General features: G+C 44.2%; 1 protein-coding gene across 1 annotated transcript in view; it reads left to right on the plus strand.

Annotated features, from left to right (window-relative positions):
• Arid2 (AT rich interactive domain 2 (ARID, RFX-like)) overlaps window positions 1-12,266 on the plus strand; it is a 117,942-nt gene that overhangs the window by 74,922 nt on the left and 30,754 nt on the right. The window contains exons 10-15 of the mRNA NM_175251.4: window positions 49-258; window positions 1,152-1,319; window positions 4,390-4,471; window positions 6,210-6,344; window positions 6,913-7,109; window positions 7,477-10,319. Coding sequence (NP_780460.3) covers window positions 49-258; window positions 1,152-1,319; window positions 4,390-4,471; window positions 6,210-6,344; window positions 6,913-7,109; window positions 7,477-10,319 — 3,635 coding nt within the window. The remainder of the gene's footprint in view (window positions 1-48; window positions 259-1,151; window positions 1,320-4,389; window positions 4,472-6,209; window positions 6,345-6,912; window positions 7,110-7,476; window positions 10,320-12,266) is intronic.

Raw genomic sequence — 12,266 nt, forward strand, 5'->3', positions numbered from 1 at the left:
TGAACAAACTATCATTTATTTCCAGCACAAAAATGTTTGTTTTTGCAGGCATGGAAATTTTGGGAAATCTCTGCAAAGCAGAGGATAACGGTGTTTTGATTTGTGAATATGTGGATCAAGATTCCTATAGAGAGATAATTTGTCACCTCACTCTGCCCGATGTGCTGCTGGTGACCTCAACCCTGGAGGTGCTGTACATGCTCACTGAAATGGGGGACGTGGCCTGCACAAAGATCGCGAAAGTGGAGAAGAGCATAGGTAAGATGATCAGCGCTTTATACACTTTGCTTTCCAGTTTTAATTTCTTTCATTTTTTTGTGACAGGGTCTTATGTAGCCCAACCTGGCCTCACGTTCACTGTTTATCCAAAGATAGTCCCTCAGCCCCACTGTGTCCTGAGTGCTGTGATCACAGGTGGGAGCAACCACCTGTTTGGCTCAGTGCTGGGGATCAAACCCAGGTTTTGTGCATCCCAAATAAGCTCACTGTACCAACTGAGCTGCAGCTTCCGCCCAAATGTTCTTTATTGGGGAAAACTAATTCTGTACTGAAAATGTTGGTTTACTATTAAAGAGTCATTACTCCCTCAGACATACAACTTTGTATAGTCCTTAAAGATAAGAAACATCTGTTGTGTAACACACATGATTTTGTAGCTGTCCGTGGTCCATGTTCCTCTCCATATTTCTTGGTATATTTCAGATCTAAGCTGGAGGCACTACTGTGCCTGACTCTTTCAGAACGTTTCTTCTCAGATGGTCAGTGTCCCATCTTAAGTGACTGAAGCTGTCTGAGGTGCTACCTTCTGGCTCTACATGTTTTTACTGTGGCACAGCCTTAAAAGTCACCCCTATAGTCTTGCTAGTTTAAGGTACACTCACTGAAGCGTTTTGTTCAAAAGCTAAAGTGATGCCTTTCTTATATAAATACCACAATCAAAGGTAATGAAGACTTAGTGTGGAATTGTTATTGGTAAATTAAAGGGTCACTTTTCATATCAACAATCCCCAAATCTGAACACATGCCAGAATTGCTTTGGAAACATTTAGAAATAGAGACATGTAGTCTCTACCTCAGAGACCGTGCTGATGTTCCCAGCCTGGCTATAACCGCTCTGTGTAACAGTAGCTAACACTCCTGTTTGCTTTCAGACGTGCTGGTGTGTCTGGTCTCTATGGACGCTCAGATGTTTGGACCTGACGCACTTGCTGCCGTGAAGCTCATTGAGCATCCGAGCTCCAGTCACCAAGTGTTATCAGAGATTAGGCCGCAAGCCATAGAGCAGGTCCAAACCCAGACCCACATAGCCTCCGGTCCAGGTTAGTGTTCTCTGTGTCCTTTTCCTATATGCTTATGGGCGTGTAAGACAGTATTCAGGATAAGTTCAAATGTGCAGTACAAGAAGTAATGTTTTACAGAAGAGTTGGCTAAAGAAGGCTTATACTTCTGGTTTTAGCTAGGCTACATGGACAGAGTGTCTTTTTATCCTCAAGGGAGAGGCTGAAGCTTAAGTGAGGGTATGGAGAGCTGCTGCCTAACACAGAAGAGTAGCAGAGCTGCTAACCCCACACAGAGTCACGGTATATGCAAGAGCCCCTTTGCTGTTCTCGCCTTATGAATGACCTTTCATCTTAGCGTTTCCTTGACCTCAGCAGATGAACCTAACCCTGACAGGCTCTGGTGCCCACTGTCTAGCAGGTCCAGCCGAGTACTGACCCCTGGGCTCGTCACTTAGGCTGGAGAACGTTGAGCTGGTTACTCTTTGTAGGTGGGCCGTTCCTTCCTTCCCAGTGTGATTCTGCTCTCTCGTGGGCTGATCATCTCTAAACTTGCTGTCGTTTCTGTCATCGTTATGAACACTTTTGTCTGCTTTGAGGTCAGCATCTGATTTTCATCACCATTTAAATGCTTGCAAAGAGTATACTTTCTTGATGGCGAGTCAACTGACTTATAAAAATATCACCATGTTCTTTATAGTTATTAGAATCCCTGTGGCATAATGCATTGTTAAGTAGGTGTGGTCACATCCGTGACATGCACATGCCCAGCTCCAGCCTCAGCCCTGCCAACGAGGGGGACGCTGAACTGTCACGGCTCTGGTCCTGCACAGACATCAGCACCAAGAAGCAGTTGGGGAGGAAAGGGTTTATTCGGCTTACACTTCCATACTGCTGTTCATCACCAAAGGAAGTCAGTACTGGAAACCAAGCAGGTCAGGAAGCAGGAGCTGATGCAGAGGCCATGGCCATGGAGGGATGTTCTTTACTGGCTTGCTCAGTCCCACACAGCAAGCAGGCGAAAGAGAGAGAGACAGAGACAGACAGAGACACTCCCTTCTTCCAACGTCCTTATTTGGTCTCCAGCAGAAGGTATAGCCGAGATTAAAGGTGTGTGCCACCACACCTTTAATCCCAGATAAGCTTGAACTCGGAGATCTCCCTGTCTTATTCTTCTGGAATCCATAGCCACTATGCCTCAAGATCTCCATACCAAGATCCAGGCCAGAAACTTCTATCTCCCAGCCTTCCAATTCTGGATTGTAGTTCATTCCAGATACAGTCAAGTTGACAATCAGGAATAACCACTACAGATGCGTACCAGTGTGTGAGACTGTGTAAAGCCCTCCTTTGCTTATCCTCGCCCCAGCAGCCGTACAGAGTGTTTACCCATAGGTAACACACTCATGCTTGAAACCCTTCCTCATCTCTCCACCAGCACTGGGCAGCCTTACTTTGGGACGCTTCTTTGTGTTTAAATCTTGGTTTATCTTTACAAGTTTTAGTACTAAGTAGTACACCAGACAGGAATAAATATAGGCTCTTCTAAACAATTACTAAGTACAAAGCAAAGTGCTTGGAAGTATTTTTAGTGTCCAGGAACCATTAATATGGTATATGTGTGAGCACATGCTACTTATTGCTAGAATGGAACCACCATTAATCCCAGCCTGTCTTTCCTTAGCTGATGGCAGCCTTCTCCATATCTACAGTGTACTGCCATTATTTCCTTCTCCCGTCTCTCTCTCTCCAGTCCTTCAACCCCTCTCACCTGCAGTCCTTTTCCCATTCAAAGACTTGGTTTTGTTTGTGATGGAGATTAGCCAAGCCTTCTGTCTGTGTTGGCACCGCAGCTGCTAGACAGCAAGCTTATTTCTATTGCTCATCTGGCAACTAGAGCTCTCTGCTATCTCTTCTCTTCTCTTCTCTTCTCTTCTCTTCTCTTCTCTTCTCTTCTCTTCGTTTCTTGCTTTTGGTTAAAATCAAAGAATCATAAAATACTTGACTTGTTGCTTCATTTAAGACAGGTTTTATTTCTGAAAAGGTATTTACAAGGTATTATAAGTCATCCTTGCTACTTAGCGTGGTGATTCAGAGACTTGGGAATGAGGCAGCGGCATCGGATGCCATACTTAACAATGCAGATTTCTGAGTTCCATATTTTGGATTTCTACTCAGGTGGGACCTGAGAACTTCCATTTAGAACCAGCTCCTGTGAGATGCTGGTGCTATTGATCGCATCAACTGGGCTAGGAAAGCTGAAGTAGTATTCAGTATTGAGCATGATTTCTTCCAGGGCACTGCTTCTGATACATGAGAATGTCTGCCTTAAAACCACACTGATAAAGCTGGGTGGGGGTGTTGCTTTGGTGTTAGAGCTGGAGCACAGGCCTTGAATGTGACAACCTTATAAAGCTAATTTTTATTATTTATATTAAGTAAAATTTCTTTGTTTAGTTTTGAGCAGGTCCTTTTCATAAAGCCAAGGCAAACCTCGAATTTGGGGATCATCCTGCTTTTGTTCCATCTTCTATAGAAATTCTGTAGAATTACTGGTCATCTTTTAAACTTAGAAATGAATTTATTACCTCCAGTGCATTGTGTAACCGAGCTGACAGAGGTTTGTCACACTGGTGACCTTAACCTGTTTGTCCACTTGTTTATTTATTGCTCGTGGTGCTGGGGGTGAATGTCAGGCAAGCACGCTGGCACCTAGGAGCTCTCACGGAGGTCTGCAGCGTGCTGCAGGTCAGCTGCTGTTTTGACCACTTTATGCCTTGCTTTTTTTAACCTGTACTTACCCACTAAAGAATTGGGGAAAATAATAAATATGTAAAGTATTTAATCAATTTCTAAAGATGGGACAAATAGTTTATATTGTTAGTAGCTACATTATCTAATTTATTGTTGTTGAATTATTATGAGTCTAAGCAAAACTGGAAGACTCTGAAACATAGCGCCTGGTATAGAGCATGGTCACCTTGCTTTCTTTCTCTCATTGGTGTATTCTCATGTTCTCCTCTACGTGTGTAGAAGTGACTCAGTGCCCATGAATGCAGCATGCCATTACTGTGTTTCCTCAGCGCTCTGGCTAACCTGCCTTCTTCTTCAGCTTCCAGAGCAGTTGTAGCACAGCATGCTGCCCCCCCTCCAGGAATCGTGGAAATAGACAGTGAGAAGTTCGCTTGTCAGTGGTAAGTGGCTTACTTCTGTTAAGGCTTTAAAGCTGTTGTTCTTAAAAGAACCAATTGAGCAGTCACCCTGAGGTTTTAGTAAAAGTAGATCTGAGTTGTGTCAATTAGTCAGAATTTGAAAGAAAAGAATTCATCAAAGTTTTCTAAATTAAAACACCCTAACTGTCATTAAATTATGCCATTTAATGCCTCTAGAATAACATTTGTGTTAAAAAAAATTATCTTTTGCTTTATAGAAAATATTTGTCAGCTTGCAAAGTCTTTTAAATTATTTTGTTAAGGCTGAACTGAACTGATGTTCAGAAAGTAAAACCAGGAATTTTTTGTTAAATATTATCTTTTCTGTTTAAAGCAAATTTTTTTCTTTGTTTGGTTTTTGGCTTTGTGCTTGAGGCTCTGTCTTTGCTATGTAGCCCAGGCTGGCCTAGAACATAGCATCTCAAGTACAGATGTTACAGGCAAACGGCAGCACACCTGCCTTAAAGCAAAATGTTTTATCAAAGGTAGTTCAGCTTTCTTCTCTATGGTTAGAGAGGGGAGTTTAATCAAGTGATAAACGAGCCAGCATGTCTCCCTGAAGATTAACTCCTGGACAGAGAAGACTGTGTGGTCAAACCTCTGCCACTCTCTGAGCAAAGCGTCTGCAGAGCTGGGGAGCTGAGCAGATGGTGTTTAGGAGACCACCTGAAAAGCCGTTGGCCTTCTCTGCAGTCTGCAGCATTGTCCCCAGCTCGAGTCCTGTCGCTCTGCTCTGTGATCGGCTCTCTCCAGACCTTGTTTCTGGGAGAGCGTCCCAGACGCCTGTGGTTGCTGTGCGAGCTCTGGTTTTAAGGTCCTGATTTGCTTGCCTTCACCCCCTCTGCGTTTCCATGTCCGCCCTTTGTCCTCGAGTCTCTCCTAGTCCTAGTTGGATTTGCTCTGCATTGCAACTTAAATGAGATATTTTTATCTACTCTTGACTTCTGAGACTATATAGAGAATTGTGAAAGTTGGAAAGAGCACAGACCGCCACCACATGAAAATGAGTATGTGCGTGTGCTCACACTCCCTCACATTCCAGTGTGCTCCAGCCACTTCTGACAGGGAGAAAAGGGAATTGTTTTATCATTGTTACTGTGATTAAATTTGTGAAGCAATAACCAAGGTGGCCTCTTTTGCATGGCTTCTGAATAGAGAATTTGCAATGCTAAGAAGTGTGTGTTGTCTTGTTGTGAAGTACAAATGGAGGGTTTTTGAGTGAGAGCGGTGGTATGTAGCATGTCATGGCTTGGTGGCATAGTGGGAAGATTCGGTAACTCTTGGCTGAGGGAATTTGATCCAAGGGCAAATAAATAAATAAATAAAATGGAGTTGTGTTTTCCACTCTTTCCTTGACCTTGGTGCCCACTGTGTTGCCTATGATTAGGAGTTTTTGCAAGACAGGTACACCAGCAGATAGCCACTGGGAACACTGCTTCTCAGAGAGACAACACTTGATGCTAACAGACCACCCTTGCTCTCACTGAGACGTGACTGTAGCTTTTGTTTGTTTATAATACTATAATAAGTCTGGTAAATAATTGTTCTGTTTCATTGAATCTGTCTAAAGCTTACTGTGTATTTTTCATACTGACATACGAGGTGCTGAGACTTGATTAGTTGAAGTAATCATCAGTGTAACAGGTTATCTTTTAATACAGCTTAACATAGGGCTTCCTGTGGTATATAATGTCTTTATTCCTCTCTCTCTCTCTTTTAGGCTAAATGCTCATTTTGAAGTAAATCCAGACTGTTCCGTCTCTCGGGCAGAAATGTATTCAGAGTACCTCTCAACTTGCAGTAAATTAGCTCGCGGTGGCATCCTCACATCAACTGGGTTTTATAAGTGTCTTAGGTAACTCGCACAGCTCTTCAAAGTCTAACTCATTATGCTGGTTGCTCTTGCATACTAGACAAAACCCAAGACTGGTGGTTTTTGTACCTCTGCTAACTTGACCATTCCCATGTGTTGGCATTAGTGCAGTGGAGGCTTAGCTTAAAGGCAATTTGTAAGTGACTGTGTGGGCACATGAGGAGATTTGTCACAGAAGTAAAAGGAAGAAACCAAACTCTCCCTTCCTCCAATCGACTCTGTCATGTTGAAGATGTTCTTTTTAAGTCTTGAATACCAATACTTAATAAGTATCTGGCTGAAGATAAGACTTTTTGATACTCTGCTAAATTCATAAATGCTTTAAAACTGGTTATATATGGAATTCTTAAAACTTAATATTAGTAATTGATAATGTGTTTTTTTAATTATAGAAATAGTCTTGTATTTTGCTTTTCACTTTTACAAAAGGCAGCATTGTGCAGCATGGTGGTCTGTGCATAAGTAGCAACAGCAGGGCTCTAAGCATTACTGGAAGTGATGGTGTTCTTGGAAGGCTGGTTTTCATAATTGAGTATGTGTTATTTTACAGAACAGTTTTTCCAAATCATACAGTGAAGAGGGTAGAAGATTCCACTAGCAGTGGGCAGGCGCATATCCATGTCATAGGAGTGAAGCGGCGGGCTCTCCCGCTCCCCATCCAGATGTACTATCAGCAGCAGCCAATTTCCACTCCTGTTGTCCGTGTTGATGCTGTTGCTGATCTATCTCCAACTCCTTCACCTGCAGGTATTCATTTTAAATTTTAATATTTATTTTTATTCAGACGCAAGTCTTGGCTATACCACTCATGTTGGCTTCAAACTTAGGATCCTCCTGAAAGCTAGGATTATAGGCAAATGACCACATACCCAAGTTTTTAAATTTTTAAATGTTGCTAGTGTATAACCAGAAGTTAAGTATGTATTATGTCTATGAAGTCATAGCCTGGCTCTGTACTTTGTACAGTGTTTCTCATGGCTGTCTTCGTACTTGTAAGTCTTGTCTTTCTTGGCGTTAGTTTCCTTACACTGTCCCTTTGTATGGAATAAGATAATACGCTATCCGGTGTCTTGCAGTCATTTCACCTGGCACTTTCCTTTTCCCATATCTACAGGAATCCCTCATGGACCACAGGCTGCAGGGAATCATTTTCAGAGGACTCCTGTCACCAATCAATCTTCAAATTTGACTGCAACACAAATGTCTTTTCCGGTACAAGGCATTCATACTGTGGCACAGACTGTTTCCAGAATTCCACCAAATCCTTCAGTTCATACCCACCAGCAACAAAATTCTCCAGTAACTGTCATTCAGAATAAAGCTCCAATTCCTTGTGAAGTCGTTAAGGCAACAGTAATCCAGAACTCTGTGCCCCAGACGGCAGTTCCTGTGAGTATCTCTGTTGGAGGAGCACCTGCACAGAATTCTGTGGGTCAGAACCATAGTGCAGGGCCACAGCCTGTTACAGTTGTAAATTCTCAGACATTACTTCACCATCCTTCTGTGATGCCACAGCCATCTCCACTACACACAGTGGTGCCCGGACAGGTCCCTTCAGGCACTCCTGTCACAGTAATCCAGCAGACTGTACCGCAGAGTCGTATGTTTGGACGAGTACAGAGCATACCAGCGTGTACATCTACCGTCTCACAGGGTCAGCAGTTAATCACCACATCACCACAGCCTATGCACACTTCATCTCAACAGACAGCAGCTGGTAGCCAGCCACAAGACACTGTTATCATAGCACCCCCACAGTACGTAACAACTTCTGCATCCAATATCGTCTCAGCGACTTCAGTACAGAATTTCCAGGTAGCTACAGGACAGGTGGTTACCATAGCTGGTGTCCCGAGCCCACAGCCCTCCAGGGTAGGATTCCAGAACATTGCGCCCAAGCCACTTCCTTCTCAGCAAGTTTCACCATCAGTGGTCCAGCAGCCTATTCAACAACCACAGCAGCCTGCTCAGCAGAGTGTAGTGATTGTGAGCCAGCCAGCACAGCAAGGCCAGGCGTACGCACCAGCCATTCACCAGATCGTTCTCGCTAACCCGGCAGCTCTCCCTGCCGGTCAGACGGTTCAGCTAACTGGACAACCAAACATAACTCCATCGTCATCACCATCACCTGTCCCGCCTACTAATAACCAAGTCCCTACTGCCATGTCATCTTCTTCCACCCTTCAGTCACAGGGACCCCCTCCTACTGTCAGTCAGATGCTCTCTGTGAAGAGGCAGCAGCAGCAGCAGCACTCACCAGCAGCGCCAGCACAGCAGGTCCAGGTCCAGGTTCAGCAGCCGCAGCAGGTCCAGGTGCAAGTTCAGCCGCAGCAACCGAGTGCTGGGGTCGGTCAGCCTGCTCCCAACGAGTCTAGTCTCATCAAGCAGCTGCTGCTGCCAAAGCGGGGCCCTTCAACCCCAGGGGGCAAGCTTATCCTCCCAGCCCCTCAGATTCCTCCCCCTAACAATGCAAGAGCTCCTAGCCCTCAGGTGGTCTATCAGGTGGCCAATAACCAAGCAGCTGGTTTTGGAGTGCAGGGGCAAACTCCGGCTCAGCAGCTATTGGTTGGGCAGCAAAATGTTCAGTTGGTCCAAAGTGCAATGCCACCCGCAGGGGGAGTGCAAACCGTGCCCATTTCGAACTTACAAATATTGCCGGGTCCGCTGATCTCAAACAGCCCAGCAACCATTTTCCAAGGGACTTCTGGCAACCAGGTAACTATAACAGTTGTGCCAAATACCAGTTTTGCAACTGCGACTGTGAGTCAGGGAAACGCTGCTCAGCTCATTGCGCCAGCCGGTCTTAGCATGAGCGGAGCGCAGGCAAGCGCTGGACTTCAGGTGCAGACGCTTCCAGCCGGACAATCAGCGTGTACCACTGCTCCCCTCCCGTTCAAAGGCGACAAGATCATTTGCCAAAAGGAGGAGGAGGCAAAGGAAGCAACAGGTCTACATGTTCATGAACGGAAGATTGAGGTCATGGAGAATCCTTCCTGTCGGCGAGGAACCACAAACACCAGCAACGGGGATACAAGTGAGAGTGAACTCCAGGTGGGAAGTCTTTTAAATGGGAGAAAGTATAGTGACTCAAGTCTACCTCCTTCAAACTCAGGGAAACTTCAGAGTGAGACGAGCCAGTGCTCACTAATCAGCAATGGGCCATCGTTGGAACTAGGTGAGAATGGAGCGCCTGGAAAACAGAACTCAGAACCAGTAGACATGCAGGATGTCAAAGGTGATCTGAAAAAAGCCCTCGTCAATGGAATCTGTGATTTTGATAAAGGAGATGGTTCTCATTTAAGCAAAAACATTCCAAATCACAAAACTTCTAATCATGTAGGAAATGGTGAGATATCTCCAGTAGAACCACAAGGGACTTCGGGTGCCACTCAGCAAGATACTGCCAAAGGTGACCAACTAGAAAGAGTTTCTAATGGACCTGTGTTAACTCTGGGTGGGTCACCGTCCACAAGCAGTATGCAAGAAGCCCCGAGTGTGGCGACACCGCCGTTGAGTGGTACTGACCTGCCTAACGGACCTCTAGCTTCAAGTTTGAATTCAGATGTGCCTCAGCAACGCCCAAGTGTAGTTGTCTCACCACATTCTACAGCCCCTGTCATACAGGGGCATCAAGTCATAGCAGTTCCCCACTCAGGACCTAGAGTGACCCCTTCTGCTCTATCATCTGATGCTCGGTCTACAAACGGCACAGCCGAGTGCAAAACTGTAAAGAGGCCGGCAGAGGATAATGATAGGGACACTGTCCCGGGAATCCCAAATAAAGTAGGGGTTAGAATTGTTACAATCAGCGACCCCAACAATGCTGGCTGCAGTGCAACCATGGTTGCGGTCCCAGCTGGAGCGGACCCAAGCACTGTAGCGAAAGTAGCAATAGAAAGTGCTGCTCAGCAAAAGCAGCAGCATCCACCGACCTACATGCAGAGTGTGGCCCCACAGGTAAGTCACTCACGTGGCATCTGTAAACATGAAGGCTAAATGAACTGTTGACTTCTGTCTCACCTTAAGCAACTGTGTGTCAGGTCATGTGTGCTCAGGGCTCTCCTGCTCTTTGTTTACGAGACTTGTTTCAGCTCTAGCATTCAAGGTAAGGGCTCTTTGAGTTCTGCATATGCAATTTTGCCTTCCAAAATGGATGTTGTGTATGTACCAAGTAGAAGTGCCCAGTCACTGTTTATTTCCACAGTTTGACATTTTCCCTTAAATGATATAATGATGAGTACAAAGTAGACATTCAATAAGTTCAATTTTTAATTTTTTACTACATGTGAACTTAGCAGTTCATCTTGGTTGTCTGGTTGATTTCCCTCTTGGAATCTGTTAGAAATCTAAATAAAATGATAGTGAACCAAACTACATCGGAGAAGAACTTTAATATTATGGAGTTATTTCATTTCTCCTCATTCTGTGTGTTCCTGATTTTGCTTTTGGGTGGCATCCAGAGGAGAGCTCAGGGCTGGGGGCGAGGAACAGTGATGGTAGCTGGAGCTGGCACTAGGACTCAGGGAAAGCCTTCTTCGCTGGAGCCTCACTGATCAGCCCTGGGCTGCAGGGGGCGACTCTGATGCTGAGTAACACAGCCGGGGTCATAGTCTAGGAGGTGCTGCCCAGACTAGAGCCTGCTGCAATCTGAAGCCAGCTCTTCATTTATGAGTTTGCTCTTCTACTGTAGCCAGTTTCTCTGAACAATTCTAGAAATTTGTCTTTTATCTTACACTGTAATTATTTGAACTATTGCATATAAGATGTTAGTGTTAATAAATGATTTTTAGGGCACAAACACAAAAACTCTAAATACATTAGTTATACAGAGGTGGCTTGGGCCTGTGTATACATTTTGTTACCAATCTGAAAAATTATGTACTAGCCCGACACTAATTTTCTTTGAGAACACAGCTCATTTAAAAACAAAACAAAACAAACCACCCTACATTCTGAGCTGAGAATATAGCAGAGTGGTAGATTGGCTTGCTTTGCCTATATAAACCCCTGGTTCAATTCTTAATGTCCATCTTGTATCTCCAAAGTTGATACTTGGTTGCGAGGAAACAGGTAAAATATGCAGGAGGTATGCGAAAATGGAAAAAACAAAAACAAACCTACAGCTACAACTGGGTTCCTTTTGTGTGGTGGTTACAGTGGTGCCTGCCACAGCTGGGCATCTGTAATGGAGCAGGTCTACTTAAGCTCCACAGAGGAGCAGAAGACCCTACAGGGGCTAGGTACAGGGGATAGACTTCACCAACAGAGTCAGGGCTGAAAGTAGCTCGCTAGAGTCAGCTTGCTTCTAGGGAGACACTCCCTCTTTCTTGCCCAGGTTCTTTAGCTCCGTCCACAGTTCTGGTTGCATTTAGAGGCCTTGGTTTAATGCCATTTTGTTCACTATTTGAGTGGTAGTCTGCAGGGTCCAAGATAGAGTGTTTTTAATAGCATTTTTAATTTATTTTTGATTATTTATATATGATGTTTAACAGCAAATGTAAAGAGAATTTTTAAACTTGTACCTGCTTCAGAGTTCTGTTATTTATAGCTGTTCTTTTAAAATCTGTAATATTTGCAAGTTCCAAATGCAGCTCATAGAGCATTATTTCCAGATGGCCTACCCTCTGCATTCTCCATGCGTTAATGTCTGTTAGAAGCAAAGCAAACAAGCCCACGTGAACCTATTGTACATACGTACATTTAATAAGAGTAAAAAGCTTGATAGACGCTGAAACCCCTATATAAGGTGCTTCAGACCAAACATTTACAGATTTCATATTTTCTCTTCTTTAATTTTGAAATATTTTAAGAACGTATGAGATATCCTGAGGAACCAAATAGAAACACAAAATACATTTTTTATATATCTTATATATACACATATGTCATGCACACGCATGTGCG

The sequence above is a fragment of the Mus musculus genome, chromosome 15, assembly GCF_000001635.26.
Source record: "Mus musculus strain C57BL/6J chromosome 15, GRCm38.p6 C57BL/6J".
NCBI classification, from domain to species: Eukaryota; Metazoa; Chordata; class Mammalia; order Rodentia; family Muridae; genus Mus; species Mus musculus.